Below are 16,203 nucleotides of genomic sequence, written 5' to 3' on the forward strand. Positions count from 1 at the left end.
AAAATTCAGGAATTTACACAGGCATGAAAAAAGTTGAAAGCAACAAAAAACATGTCTGATTTCAGCAGATGTTGTAACCGGCCTGGAATGAGGAACATTTTCAAACTGGAAGAGAAACGTGTGTGCGTTTAACATCCCCACTGCATTCCGAAGGACAGGGTTGAGTGGGCAAAGCTCTGTTGACAACAACGTAATTGACACAGTGGTTTTGTTTGTTTTATCAGCAAATTGTTTTCTCAAGCAAAACCCCATTTGTGGCCAGAAACCTCTTAGAGAAGCTTTCTAGGCAAATCCAAGTGATGGAGAAGCTCTCGGCCGTCAGCGATGAGAACATAGGAAACATCAGTTCTGTCATCGAAGGTGAGCGCCTGCAATTACGCCGCCATTCTTGTAAATGATGAGCCCATGAGCCCCCTCCCCTGCCTGCATCTATTCATGGCTTTGTTAGGATGGCAGAGAAGCACTCTTGGGCTGTAGAGGAAGGTCTCCACGCTAGTGTGGTGATAATTAACACCATGCTTCAGCCTTTGGAGTCAAAGCAGCAGACGCCTAGCTTTTGATAGAGGGGCCTCCACCTCCACAAGGCAGACTCTAGCGTATACACAGAACCAGCATCCACCTGTCAGGCAGTTTCACAGACTTGTTCTCCTGGTGTGGTTCCATTTGGGACAGGTAATCAGGATTGTGCTTGCATCACAGAGCTGGCTGAGACAGCTCCCATAGTGGTTGACTGTCAAGGCAAGGTGCCCTCAAACCCTACTGGGAAAGGTAGAAAAATGAGAAGTCAAAGGCCTTCAGGAGCGTCCCTGGTTCAGAGAGCTTTAGGTAGAGAACTTGACCCAAGAAAGATGCCTCTGAATCTTTGTGGTCTGGCTACAGGGCTGTTTCCTAAAGGCAAGAATCTGTATCGTTTTTCACATCAGATAGTCTGTGGAAATAGTGGAAAACTAGGATCTTCTGGATTATCTCCGATTAAGCTTAAAACACCCTGTAGGTTCTTTCTATACATTTCTGCCTCCTGCTTCTGGTCCTCCCAGGAGCAGGTGACCTTGGCAGGTCTCTGAGAGATGTGAAAAGGGGCAGGACATTCAGACTCCTGTCCGTTCCTCCCCCAGGCCCCTCTGCATGATCACAGCCACATGAGTGAAATGCTGACCGTGGCATATGGCTCTTCAGTCATTTCAGTCAGAGAGCTGCCTGGGCAGGGTGAAAAAACTCCTCCAGTCATCCTCCGCTCTGTTGCACCCCCTGCAGAAAAGTCTCCTGAGGTTTGAGTCTCTGATCCTGTACGTTTTTTGCTGTTACGTTATAGGAGATGAGATGATTGGACCTTCTCCCAAGGGTAGACCTGCTGTTTTCTATCACCTAAAGCAAACAGCTTTGCTTTTGCTGCATTTTCTTTGCTGCCCAGGCTGGATGAGATCCTCATCTCGACTTCTTTGCCCTCGGGACACCTGCCAACCACGGAGGAATCCTGTAGTTCTGATTAAAAAACAGTCTTTAAAAAAAAAAAAAAAAAGGAAGGCCCTTGGTGATGGCTTCCCCATTCTCCCCCAGGTCCATCTCTTCATCTATTTCATTCAAAACATGTGTCATGGGATGGGGGGTTGCTCTTCTATTCCAGCCATACCGGAATTTCACAAAAAGCTGTCTTTGCTGTCATTCTGGACCAAGTGCTGCAGCCCGGCTGGGGTCTACCACAGCTCAGCGGACAGAGTGATTAAGCAGCTAGAAGCCAGCTTTGCCAGAACTGTCAACAGAGACTATCCCGGACTTGCAGACCCAGGTACAGGGCAGCAGAAGCAGGGGAAACATTTCTGTCGTTTGTTTTGAGAGTGAGCGCTGGAGAGGTTCCCTCAACACTTTCCCCGCAGCCAGCCCTGAGAAAGGGCTTTCCCTCCAGAGAAACTATCATCTCCTCAGTAAAATCGAAGAAAAGAAAGACACTGAACATGTTTTCATTCTGAATATCAGCAGTGACTTTGAAAAAGACTATATGTCTGTGTTGCTATTGAAGTACGTATCCTTTTTTCATTAAAATGTCAGCAATACAGGAGTGTCAAATGGTATAACCACTTGGGAAGAACTGTTCAGCAGTGTCTATGAAAACTAAATATGTATACTCCTACCCTGGGGTCCAGCAATTCCACTCCTAAATGTGTCAGGAGCAATACATGCTTATGCTCATTGTTTAATAGCAGCTTTATTCACAAGAGCCAGAAATTAGAAACAAGTCAAATGCCCATCAACAAGAACATGGATAAATTGTAATATAGTCATATAATGGGGTATTACATAGCAGTTTTCGAAAAGAATAAATTACCGCGACAAGCAACAATTTGGGTGAATCTCACAGATATTTTTTGAGCAAAAGGAGCTAGATACAAAAAGTACATACTATATAGTTCCATTTATATGAAGTTCAAGAACAGATAAAGCTAATATATTGATAGAAGTTAGATTATTAGTTGCCTATGGTGGGGATAGGTGGGTAACTATAGACTGGAAAGGGGCACAGGAAAACCTAATGGAGTCCTAGCAGTGTTCTGTATCTTGATCCACATGACAAGCTGTACAGGTGTATAGATATGCAAAAATCATCTGGCTGTACACTGATTTCACTTTACAGACTTCACCCTGTCGTGTACCACAATAGAAAGACGAATGAGTGAATGATTGAATGATTGACCATGTTTCTTAAAAGCTGCTCCGTATCTTCCCCTTCCAAATAGTGTTTCGCACACTGGTGTCCCAAATCCTGGACCGGGCTGAACCCCTGCTTACCTCCAGCCTCTCCTCCGAAGTCATCACTGTTTTCCAGTATTACAGTTACTTTACGAGCCACGGTGTGAGTGACCTAGAGAGTTATCTGAACCAGCTGGCCAAGCAAGGTGGGACACGTTCTTTGGTCACACTGTGTGGGGCTCAGTTTGGAGTGATCCCTGGTCTTTCTAGTCATAGTTTTTAGTGATGGTAATTTTTTTTTTCTTTTTTTTTTTTTTTGCGGTACGCGGGCCTCCCACCGCTGCGGCCTCTCCCGTTGCGGAGCACAGGCTCCGGACGCGCAGGCTCAGCGGCCATGGCTCACGGGGCCCAGCCGCTCCGCGGCCTGTGGGATCTTCCCGGACCGGGGCACGAACCCTTGTCCCCTGCATCGGCAGGCGGACTCTCAACCACTGCGCCACCAGGGAAGCCCGAGTGGAGCCAGGCAGTAAGGGGCTGGTCTCTGGTTCCCAAGTTTGTGCTCTATTTCTCCACCCGCGCTGGACAATGGGGCAATGGAGGGCGGGGAGAGGAGGGAGTGAGGTGTGTTCTTGGGAGTAGACAGGTTGGCACAGCGCTAGTGGCTAGCGCTTCCGATCCTGACCCAGACCCGGGCTCAGCCCTTCTCTCTCCAGAACATTAAACCCTGCGGCACCATGTTCAGCACCGTGATTGGCATCACAGGGAGAAGAAAATCTTCCTCCACCCAGGGCCACTCCGGCCTGAGCACGGGAGTCTGTGCTCAGCTCCCACTCCATGCTAGTCCCGAGTGCCAGAGAGGGCAAGCCTGGGCAGGAGACACCTCTCATGGAAACTGAGTAATATAGAAATTTACTCAGAAAATGGTTTTTTGGTTTTTTTTTTTTTTAGAAAATCGATTTAGATTGTGACAAATTTAGAATCAAGAAATGAAGAGCATAACAAAGTGAGACCCTGGGGTCCTAAAACCGCATCCCCTTCCTCCTGTTACACAGCCCTGGAGAATGACCATGGGAAGAACTCTAAGCCTTTACTTATGTATTTTCCCCTTTCTTTATACAAAGAAAAGCCCTTCCTTATACAAAAAAAAAAAAAAAAAAAAAATTTAGAAAACATGGAGAAGCATGAAGAAAGAGATTCAAATCACCTATTCTCCTATTTTTAATATATAATGTGTTTTTCAGTTGATTGTGCGCTGGTTTTCAATTTCAAAATTGTGATGACCCATTATAGAATATTATATCCTGGTTTTTTAATTTGACATTATATCCCATGTTATTAATTCTTTGAAACGTGTTTTAGTTTTATAATATCCCTGCATTTAGATGCATACTAATATATTTGATTATTGTTGAATGTTTTGGTTGTTCTTCTGTTACTTATTTAGCTGTTATACATAATATTATCTGGAGACTTTTTACTAGAGTGTTTATTTATAAAACAGTGAAGTTACCAGAACAACCACAACAGGAGAAATGGGAAATTAAAGCAAAAAAAATCTTGATCATTCACAAATTTGTTCATGTGTAGAGGATGTGGCTCTATCAATGGAATGTGAATTTTAGGTTATATTTTCCCATCTGCACGGACCAGATACACTCTTATCCTAATGTTTTTGTGGCTAATGGATACCCATGCTGGATCTCTAGTTAAGGATTAGAGCACATAGAGCATGGTCAATTTGTCCAAATGGAACTCAGAATCCTGTTTTTTATCATATTGTCCCCATATTCCAACCAACTGGATTTTCCATCAGGGTCCAGTTTCCTGAGTGCAGACAGAGAGAAGGCTGAGTCAGGGGTCATTCAGGGTAAGGGTTTTGCCAGGCAAGTATGACTGAAATACAGGGACCTGGGGACTTCCCTGGCAGTCCAGTGGTTAAGACTTCACCTTCCAATGCCGGGGGTGTGGGTTCGATCCCTGGTTGGAGAGCTGAGATCCCACATGCCTCACTGCCAAAAAACCAAAGCATAAAACAGAAGCAATATTGTAACAAATTCAATGAAGACTTTAAAAATAAAAAGACAGTAAAAAAGAACACTGTAAAAACTGTTTACTTGTATTTTCTTCACTATTATTTTTACATGTGACTGTTTAATTCATCTTTAAGTTATTATAGTAGCCATTATGAGGTGGAAATCCACTTTCACTTTTTTCTCATATGATTCTTCATTTGCCTTGATATAGCTATTTGAATAATCTGTCCTTTTCTCACTAATTGGAAACATCGCCTTTCTAATATGCTAATTTTCATATATCCTTGGGTCTGTTATTATATTATATCCTTGAGTCTTATTTATATTTTTAATGAGCATGTTCCTTTACTGTCAGAAGGTGACCTCTGTTTTCTTCTCACTCTCCAGTTTCCATGGTTCAGACTCTGCAGTCACTGAGAGATGAAAAACTGCTACAGGCCATGAGTGACCTTGTACCCAGCAGTCTCCCGGCCCAACAGGAAATACTCAGGACTCTGGCTCTGCTCTTAACCGGGGATGACAGTGGAGTTAGTGAGGCTGTGATGCTTTACTTGGCAGCAGCCTCCAGAAACGAGCATTTCAGGGAAAAGGTAGGGCATGAAATGATGGACATCAAGGCAGAAGCTTATTTAATTTTATGCCATTTACTATTAATAGTTTGTCATCTTTTCCTTTATAAAAATAATTTTCTGTCACTTATTAATAATATATATTCTGTAAAATGATTTAAACTACAAAAATATACTGAAAATAGTTAAGTACCTGTAGGTCCAGCCACCAGAGAAAACTGTTAATAACTTGGTGTACATTCCTTCAGATTTTTTCTATTTTATCCATGCTAACATGGATAGTAATTTTTTCCTTAAACTAGATCACACTATTCTGTTGTGCAACTGATTTTTTAAATGTAATATATCATGGTTATTTTCTTTCCATGGCAGAACGTATTAATCTACTTCATTCTATTTGATGGATAAATGGCATCCCAGTGTATGAATAACCCATTATTTTCTTATAACATATTGATGAGCATTTGTGTAGTTTCCAACTCTGAAAAATATTATGATGAACGTACATATGTATGTTCATGCACATGCATTTCTTATGAGTAGTTTGGGGTGAAGTCATCAAACTATTGGGTCAAACAGCTAGAATATTTTTAATTTGAAAAGCCATCACTCCTGATGCTAGGGAAGAGGCACTTTACCTCTCTCAGCTTTAATTCAACAGTCATCCAGGTATAATAAACATCTGCAATTCAAGCACATTGGGGCCCAGTACAAGCAAGGGCCTCGGTCCTCTGGGAGCCCTTTACAACTTGAACAGTCATTCTAAAAATCAATTCATGTCAACCTTCAGATCAGCTCAAGAAAATCAAACTTGGTCCTTCTTGTCCTTGGGGAGGTCGATGTTGAACTCTGAGAAGAGTTTGCTGAACTTTTCTAAGGGATTACATAAGCTAGCATGTGGTGGGATGTACTCACAGGAAGATAGCCCATTCTAATGCCATTGTGGCCCAAGAGCATGAACTTCATAGTGTTCTTTCCTACAAAGTTCTGATACTTTGGTAGAATTTGCTCAAAACTCTCTTCTATGGGCCGAATACCATCACCCCCACTGAAAGAGCAAGACACGAGAGGCCAGGTATTATGTGATTCCAGTCATAGAATAGAAGGCATGATGAATTGAGTAAAGAGACAGCTCTTTTAATAAACATGAATTTTAATGGATTTTTTGTTGTTGTTCTGAAGGTAGTGCAAAATGTCTTGTTTTATCTGTAGCTTATCTCAGGGAGTAAAAATGATATATACATCTAAAACTACAAACAAATCGAAGTGTCTTCACAGCATCCTTTCTTCTTCTTCAGGCCCTGCTCTATTACTGTGAAGCCCTAACAAAGACTGACCTCTGGCTCCAGAAGGGAGCTTGCCTGGCCCTGAAAAGCCTGAAGGTAAGTCTCAGCCTCAGAGCCCCTGGCAGGTCAGCTTTGAGCTGACTTTGGCTTTGAGACTAAGCCGGGTGCATAGAACAGCTTTCTTTCTGTATTTGGAAGTACCTGCTTTAGCAGCATTTCTCCTCTCCTTTACACTGTATATTAGTTCGGGAGTCCTTTTTGTCTTTTTCTTTAACTGAAGTAGAGTTGATTTATAATGTTGTGTCAATCTCTGCTGTACAGCAAAGTGACTCAGTTGTATACACATATACATTCTTTTTAAAATATTCTTTTCGGGCTTCCCTGGTGGCGCAGTGGTTGGGAATCTGCCTGCCGATGCAGGGGACACGGGTTCGTGCCCCGGTCCGAGAAGATCCCACATGCTGCAGAGCGGCTAGGCCCGTGAGCCATGGCCGCTGAGCCTGCGCATCCGGAGCCTGTGCTCCACAACGGGAGAGGCCACAACAGTGAGAGGCCCGCGTACCACAAAAAAAAAAAAAAAAAAATTCTTTTCCATTATAGTTTATCCCAGGAGATTGGATATAGTTCCCTGGGCTATACAGTAGGACCTTGTTGTTTATCCATTCTAAATGTGATAGTTTGCATCTACCAACCCCAAATTTAGTACCTAAATGTAACTTAGTTTTGTTAAAGTCAATACGTTTCAGAAAACAATTCCATTTCTCAGTAGCCCACAGGAATCAGTTTGCCTCAGAATGACTGTTAGAAAAGTATCTCCCGTCCCAAAAAAGAGATGACGTGCTGATTTCATCAGTTTTTCTTGTGTACAAAAAAATAGCAGGGACAAATAAAATTGGCAAAGAAGTACTAAAATCCAGTGTGCCAGTAAACTCCCAAATCCTTCCCGGAGAACTCTTTTTTACTAAGCGGCTCATCAATCTTAACTGTGTCAGAGGGAGGTGTAAATGAAAAAAGGGCTGAGAATTGCCAACATTAAAGAGCTTGCCTTTTAGTAGTCAAGATTTAATGTTTGACCGACCTTAATCACAAAATATAAGATTAATCATCCTTGAGAAAAGAATGAAAAGGCCACACCTTAAAATTTGCTGAACTCTTGGGTTGGTGCAAGGACCTGCAGGCCTGATAGAACATGAAGGAAAGGATTAACACCTCAAAAGAAAAAGTTAATGACCTGTGAAGAAAAACGGCTCTGGGAAAATTTGCCTTCCTTGTTACTTGGTCAAAAAATTACCTTGAGGTGGCCAAAAAAAGCCCACAGTGGCTGCTGTGTATTTGGGCGCTCTCCTGATATACAGTGACAGGTCGGTGCTGATAGCTCTGATATAGAGTTAACATAAATTAAGACATGAGGATAAGTGATCTGCACCAGTTTTTGTGGATTTACATGCTGTGAAGGTTACCATAAAAGCTACAGTTTTAGGACTTCCTTGGTGGCCCAGTGGTTAAGAATCGGCCTGCCAATGCAGGGGACACGGGTTCGAGCCCTGGTCCGGGAGGATCCCATATGCCGCGGAGCAACTAAGCCTGTGCGCCACAACTACTGAGCCCATGTGCCACAACTACTGAGCCCACGCGCCTAGAGCCCATGCTCCTCAACAAGAGAAACCACCACAATGAGAAGCCCACGCACCTCAACGAAGAGTAGCCCCCGCTTGCCGCAACTAGAGAGAGCCCGTGCACAGTAACAAAGACCCAACACAGCCATAAATAAATAAATCTATTTTTTTTTAAAAAAGCTACAGTTTTAAAGTCTAGCGTATCCAGAGTCTGGGAGCACCAATTCCTCTCCTTTACCTTTTTCTCCTAGAGGATAGGATCCTTTGTGCTGACTAAAAGATCTCTTTCTAAACCATCTGCAGCCCCCCAGCTCCTGAAAGGGGCTCCATGTAGCATGATGTGAAAAACAGTGCAGACTCAACCAATCAACTCCTGTTAACTTGTCAGGGGAAAAAACTTTTTTTTAATTAATGATGGCAAACAGACAGCTGACATTATTCTTTCCTATTATCCAAATGAAAACAAGCTTGAGAGGTCAAGGTCCTCAAATCCAGTGGCCCTCCAAGTTTAGGTTCCCCATCTGTCTTACTGGGCTAAAATAAACCATAGTCTACCCATGCAGCTACCATTTCATAAGCGTACCTTTCTTCCAAAAAAGAAAACTGTAATTTGTTACCCCATATCGACTCCTCAAAATGACAGGAAGAGCATTTTATTTCATAGCAGGCTCTCTTTCATCTACCTGCCTTCAATACTGGTGTTTGTAGAGACACCTGATGGGCCCTCTTCTCCCTCTACGAGTCCTCCCTGGGGAAACATCAATTCCTACGTTTTCCATCATCATCTCTATGCTAATAATTCCTCGTATTTCCAGTCCAGGTCTTCCCTTCCCATCTCTGATCAGCTTGCTCTTAGGTATCTCCCCTAGGAAGTCACCTCAAGCTCCACCCATCTCACCCCCACCTCTAGTCTCTGGTATCTTAGTGGATTGTACAACTGTCTCTCAGTAGCTCAGGCCAGAAACCTAGGAGCCATCAGTGACCCCGCCCTCCCCCTCATCCTCCACATCCAACCAGCCTCCTCATCCTGCAGATCCTATCTCCTTAGTAGCCGGAATTTGTCCACTCTTTATCCCCACTCTGTTCACCTGGATTCGAGCTACCTTCCCACTCGTCTCTCTGCCTCCCTGCAGTCCGTCCTCTCCACCGCAGTTAGAAAGCTTAGAATAAAAGACAACTCCTTCTTAAAACTCTTAACATGGCTTTCCATGATCTTAGAATGATGTCCAAAATCTTTAATGTGGCTTATAAGCCTCCCCTCGATTTGGACCCTGTAACAAGCTATTCCCCTTATCTAGAATGTATTTCCTTCTCCACACCCCCAAACACCATACATAAACACACACACACACGTACACACACACATACACACACACACACACACTCACACACCTCTACCATGTGCCCAAACTTGACTAACTCCTCTAAAATATCACTTCCTCCAGGAAGACTTCCCTGATCAGACCAGGCTGAATTTCCCAGTCGTGTTCTGCCCTACCACCCTGACTCAGCCTATCATTCATCATAATAATTAGTTTACTTGTTTCACGGTCTGTCTTTCCACCAGACTGTAAACTCTTGAGGGCCAGGACCATGTCATGTTCCTGGCTTGAGTCTCGCAGACGCTGTGAACTGCCTGGTTCACAGAGTGCTCAGTAAATGCTTGTGGAATAAACAAACAGAAGAATTCCCATCCTTGATCTTTATTCCCCTCCTCTATTTTAGTATATAGACTAAAATTAGGAATTCTTACATTAGAGCTGTTTTGGAGGGAATGAGATATAGTAGAAAGAACTAAGAGAATTGGATTCTATTCTGGAAAAGCAGGCTGGTCACTTCACTTCTCTAGGCCTGGAATCCCCTGTGAAATAGGAACTTAGCTGATCATCAGAGCTCCCACAAGTACAAATCCTGGGCTCCAACCCAGGAAGTTCTAATACAGTGTGTCTGTAGTGGCACCCAGGAATCTGTACTTTTACAAGAGCTCCCTAAGTCATCTTGATACTCAACTAGGTTTGGGAAGCCCTGGGTTTTTAAAGTCCCTACCAGCTACGAAACGCTAAGTCTCATGTAATCCCACACATAAATGTCAGAACACTATTTTAACTATTTTCTCCTTGTAGGCTACTGAAAGCATTAAAATGCTGGTGACATTGTGTCAGTCTGATACTGAAGAAATCAGAAATGTGGCCTCAGAAACTCTCTTATCTCTTGGTGAGTTATGTTTTTTTTTTTTTTACATGATTGTTTATTTCTGACACCCTCAAAGGGAATGGTAAGGAAAATTTTCATGTGCCTTGTTTTAGCAATTTTTCCCCTATAGGCTATCAGCTCACACTTACACACACACACACACACACACACACACACACACACACACACACACACACACACACACACACACACACACAGTGTGACTGATCAATTTCCAGCTCCTCGTTCTAACTCTCTGGATGTTGAGGGAGAAAGTTGCTGTCTCGAGCCTCTCTAGCTGGTTTCATAGTCTAGGCACTATTTGGAATCAAGAACATAAAAATCAAGCTACCAGGCAGAGGTCAGAGTCGGGAATCCAGGTTGGATTGCCAGGTTGGGGTTCGCACTACCTGGAGGACAGTGATGCATTCCCCAGGAAGCCACAATCCCCCACGCACCACGGCCTCCCCCAGACTCTCAGGTTAACCTCTGATTGCCCTGCGGGCCTGTTGCCCCTGAGCCCCGACACCAAAGAAAAGAAACGAAGTATTTTTTTTTTTTCTGGAACATCCAAATAACCCTTCTCCTTCACTTCACGCTAAGCATAAATACTATACTCATCAAAGTCCTCGAATATAATCCGCTCAGTAATACTAGTTGGGAAAAAGCCGCTGCCCTGGTGTGACTCTAGTAGCAGCTCAAGAATGTAAAGAAGACTCTCATGGCACTTACAGTCACCGTGGCAATCACGCTCGTTGTCTGGTGCTCTTTCTTAGGGTTTAATAAGACTTCGTTCTGCTATTGATATGTCATGCAATGCATAGACATCTTAGCCAACATATGTGTGTTTAAAGGATAAAACAGTTATTCCTCACGGCTTGCTTTAGGCATAGGAATTATTTAATTCCCTAAAAATGTGCCCAGGGTATTACTAGTTTGAACTTCTTTTCTCCTTTAGTGTTCTGAAATAACAATGCAGGAAGGCATAGCCAGCAACGCCCTCTTCCCACTGTAACCTGAGGAGGCTCAAGCCTGTAGGTGATCCAGATCCAGTTCAGCTGCACAGACAGCCGTATCTCCAGGGCTGGTCATCACACCTGCTTCACCTTAACTCTTTACAGATGTGGCCCCAAAGCCCCCATAGCCCAGCACACCACCGGTTCCTGATTCTCAGCACTAGATGCCCATTGGAATCACCAGGGAACCTTTAAAATACACCTGTACCTGGGCTCCACCTCCGATGATTCTGCTCTTGTTGGACTGAGCTGGACCTTGGCACTGGGATTATTAAAAGCCTCCCAGGTTGAGACCCTCTGAACTCAATGTTATGAATTTCCTTGGACCCTAAGACACAAGTACTCGTGTGTTTTTATCTCACACAGACGACTGAGTTAATGTAGTGAGAATAGTATTTTTGATGGGAATTGGTAAAAGATACTCTATGATAAAGGGCTGAGGGTTGTCACAGGACACTCGAGGGGCTCCTAGCAGCCACTGTTTACCAACCAGTATGGAATTATTTCAATATTTGAACCCAGAGCTGTCCAGTAGATCCCTCTGTGATGATGGGGCCGCTCTATATGCACTGTCCCAGACGGCAGGAAGTATTCTTCACATGTGGCAGCTGAGCAGTTCGACGTGGCTATTATGACTGAGGAATTAAAGTTTCATTTTGAGTAGTTACCAGTTAAACGTAAACAGCCACCTGAGGCTGGTGGCCTCTCTATTGGACAGAGCAGTTTTCACCGTGGCTCTGGCCGTTCCAGTGCGTCCCGGCTGGACCTCAGTCTTGTTTGGAACCACACTGCCTGACACCCCAAAGCTCGAGCTCTTTCTCCTCCAACACCCTGCCTACTTCACAGGGCTGTGAAACGGACCAGCAGAGGAGCCAACGCAGATCCAAGCCCCTGAAAACTGAATCTTAGTAACAGTGAGATGCCCTGAAACCCCGGCCCAGGTTGTGTCACTGTAAAGAATACTGGGTAACACGTGCCAGGCACTGTTTCGAGGGATCTACATGGATTAGCTCATTTAATTCTCCTGAGACTCTATGAGGGACAGTTAATCCCAATTTACAGAGGGGCACAGTAGGCATGTTAGGGTTGCATAACTCACCCATGACACCCAGACCCAGTCAAGCACTGCAATGGAATCCTGACCCTCTAGGTCACCTGGATGCTGTAGTTACTGGAGGAAGAACTGAAGACCTCTAAATTGGAATCTCCCTGTGAGCAAACTAGGAACTAGCCTGGTATTATTGGGTTTTTAAGTAGCATTCATTAGCCTAGGCATCCACGGTGGGGGGGGGGGGCGGGGTGAGCTGGCAGGGAGTATGGTATAAATGTGCTTAATTTAAGGGCCCTCTCTCTCTCCTCCCACTATCGTCAGCCGGAAAGGCATTGCTGTTAATGTTTTATATTCAGGGTTTTGCATAAATATTTTGTTTCAAATAAAGGGTTCTACTCCAAAGTAAGAAAAAGTTGGAAACTACTGAATTAGGGAAAAAATAGCATTTGCCTCAGAAAAGTCAAGGCATGCAGAAGCAATCAACAAAAGAATCTAAAAATTGATGGCTTTTGCTTATAGAAGAGTTCACTACAAAGTTCTTTTAAATACACGCAAATCTCTACTTTTGTATCTAATGTACTACTGAAAAAGTTAAATGTACTGAAAAAAAAAAAAACAACCAAAAACAGACTTTTGGTTTATTGAAAGGGCTTTATATCCAATAAATTATACATATATAGATGCAATATATTATAAAATCCATGATTACACTCCTTTTCTAAAACACGCTAATATCAATATATTTCTAGCATTTCAAGGAATCTTTTCTTCTGTTTTTCTTCACAGAGAACTTCTGATTGAGCACAATTAATTATTTGCATCTTTTTCTCATTTGTATTAAATGTATGAAAGCCTGTTTCTTATCACTAGTTATCTGTACTTCATTTTCCCATTTTCTAATCATTTTTTCTTAAATAGGAAAAACGGAGTAAAATATTCATATAATTTGCAAATACATGTTGGCTGTTCAAGATGGTACTACTGATAGGACCGGCCTAGTTGTTGGCTGGTAGACAGCATGTGTACATGTGTACAGAGCAAAGAATAATTTTTTAGCAGACGTTTGAAAGCCTAAACTTGACTTTATGACAATCATTTGGATGTACCACTATCTAATGTATAAAAGTGAAAGTTATGTAAAAGTTCAGTGCACTGAAATCAAGGACAAGCCATACTGAAATCGCTAATGCACTTAAAATATAATCCATATAATTTCCCAGGAATAAATCTATTATGTGACATTATTGACATCAGATGCCCATAGGACGTCTACTGTGTTTCACATTCTTTTAGTCTCTGGCATTAGCTCAAAAGTTCTTGGCTGTTCTAAACATTACCTATAAAACAACATAATTAAGAATAGCCAGGGCTTCCCTGGTGGCGCAGTGGTTGAGAGTCTGCCTGCCAATGCAGGGCACACGGGGTTGTGCCCCGGTCCAGGAGGATCCCACATGCCACGGAGCGCCTGGGCCCGTGAGCCATGGCCGCTGAGCCTGCGCGTCCGGAGCCTGTGCTCCACAACAGTGAGAGGCCGGCGTACTGAAAAAAAAAAAAAAAAAAAAAAAAAAAGAATAGCCAAAGATGACTTTTCCTCACCTAAAGTCAACCTTAGCAAAATATAGCGACCCCTACCTAGACAACTGGTATTAAGTTATTATTCTGAGTGATGAATTAAAAAGTTAAGTTCAAACTGGTATTCATTTTTGATGCTCTATATCCAGGAGAAGATGGGCGGCTGGCATATGAACAGTTGGACAAATTTCCTCGAGACTGTGTTAAAGTTGGAAGTCGTCATGCAAGTGAAGTTGCCACGGCCTTTTAATTACAAGTTAACTCTGCCTAACAGCTGTCTTAATAAATGGCCCTGTTACTCAAGATGGTGCTGTGACTTAGCTCGAAGTTGTTGAGGTTGTCTGGAAATTTAACATGTTAGGGGAGGAATTCAAAGTCCCCTTTCACAGTACTTATCTGCTTTTCCTTCAGCCAACAGAATAGGGCTATGTATATTTTAGTAGATTACATGGTTGATTGTGTCTGACAATACTTAGTAAAAGAGTCTGTCTTATCTAGTATGTATGGGATTTTAAAACAGCCGTCTTTATACATTTTGGGGAGTTCTTCTATAAGCTTGAAATAGTCACATGATACTTTGGTAAATATCATATGCCTTGCAGTTTTTCCTCTGTTGTGTTCTCAGGGTTGAGTGGCCCCCTTAGCTACCTAATTTTACCTTAAGTGCAAAGCAAAAATAAAGATTTCTTCAAGTAGAAGTTTGCCTGCAGAACCTGGTAAAAGAACATATTGTAAGAGTTTATTTCTTTTTAATTTCATTTTTTCAAGCCTCCACTATTTCTCTTGTTTCTTTTGTCTATTGTGAAAATCCCAAAGGCATGTTTCCATTATGGTAAAAAAGATGGGTAGATTACTAAAAACTACCTTATTAAGATTATACCCATGCTCATTTTTAAAAAGATACTCAAGGGCTTCCCTGGTGGCGCAGTGGTTGAGAATCCGCCTGCCGATGCAGGGGACACGGGTTCGTGCCCTGGTCCGGGAAGATCCCACATGCCGCGGAGCAACTAGGCCCGTGAGCCATGGCCGGTGAGCCTGTGCGTCCGGAGCCTGTGCTCCGCAACGGGAGAGGCCACAACAGTGAGAGGCCCGCATACCGCAAAAAAAAAAAAAAAAAAAAAAAAAAAAAAAAAAAAAAAAAAAAAAGATACTCAAAACTTAAGCTTTTTTTTTTATACAAGAGCCATTTTATAATGATACTTTTACAATAGAGGTATTTTGCTGCTAAGACAAATCAAACCCAGAAGTTTTCAGACAGCTGTGATTAATTCAGAAAGTTATGATGCTCCTTGAAGTAGAAGAACATAGAAGTTGGAGGAATCCTAATGGGGTGGAAGCAGAGGGTCATTAACAGTGGTCTTTTCTTCTATACAAATTACCATAAGGTTAGGAAGAAGAATGCCCTCAATGATGGTTACTGCCCCCAGAGAAATCATTCATCACTGAATAGGATCCTTTGGCCAAATAGTTAAACCAACAGCTCCCATATTGCTTCCATATCAGGATAGCAAGTCCTTTAAATAAAGTACAAGTCCATTCAGTAGCTCTTATTAAATAACTTTTCTTCCTCTTAAGAGTATACAAGGTGGGATATGCCAAGATATCAAAATAATATGTGTGAGTGTAATTTGAACTGTGGAATATCAACTGTTCTCTGAATGTGCTTATATAAAATATCATTTAGATGTCATTTTAAATATTTACATTTTAGCAAGACCTTTAAAAACAACTCTTATTGCATTTTAAAGTGAAAATTGTTTGTCAGGCTTCCTGGCAAATAAGTTCTTTCAACTGTGAAGTTATAATGTATATATATATTTGTAAATTTATAAATATTATATATATGCATATATCTTTCATTTTAAAGGTACATTGTACAGTCTATAGTTAGTATGTATAGTCTACAGTCTCTGTTAAATGGTTGAAATGATTCTTTTTATATAAAGTCAAATCACAAATGTTACAGAGTTGTTTGCTTTGGGTTTTTTTTAAATTTTTTGAATATTGCATGAGTACTTCCATATCTTTTGTATTCACTTCTGCATTTTTTTTTTTTTTTTGGTTGAAGGTGGTGCTTTTAGTTTTGTGGCATTTGTATTCGTCACTCTTTCAATCATGTAAGTTAAAATAAAAATTATTTTTGAATTACTAGTCTCATGTTCAGAGTCTGGTGTATTTTCTT

The 16,203-nt window shown here is 42.1% G+C and overlaps 1 protein-coding gene across 5 annotated transcripts in view; it reads left to right on the top strand.

The window, feature by feature from the left end:
• Positions 1 to 14,717, top strand: part of RIPOR2 (RHO family interacting cell polarization regulator 2) — a 215,122-nt gene extending 200,405 nt beyond the window's left edge. For all 5 annotated transcript variants that reach the window (XM_067006653.1, XM_067006652.1, XM_059077577.2 and 2 more), the window contains exons 16-22: positions 225 to 360; positions 1,625 to 1,786; positions 2,733 to 2,891; positions 5,106 to 5,308; positions 6,586 to 6,669; positions 10,313 to 10,403; positions 14,171 to 14,717. In XM_067006653.1, coding sequence (XP_066862754.1) covers positions 225 to 360; positions 1,625 to 1,786; positions 2,733 to 2,891; positions 5,106 to 5,308; positions 6,586 to 6,669; positions 10,313 to 10,403; positions 14,171 to 14,271 — 936 coding nt within the window. In that variant the 3' untranslated portion in view covers positions 14,272 to 14,717. The remainder of the gene's footprint in view (positions 1 to 224; positions 361 to 1,624; positions 1,787 to 2,732; positions 2,892 to 5,105; positions 5,309 to 6,585; positions 6,670 to 10,312; positions 10,404 to 14,170) is intronic.
• Positions 14,718 to 16,203: the final 1,486 nt, after the last annotated feature.

This window comes from Kogia breviceps, chromosome 10 (assembly GCF_026419965.1).
Source record: "Kogia breviceps isolate mKogBre1 chromosome 10, mKogBre1 haplotype 1, whole genome shotgun sequence".
Lineage (NCBI taxonomy): Eukaryota > Metazoa > Chordata > Mammalia > Artiodactyla > Physeteridae > Kogia > Kogia breviceps.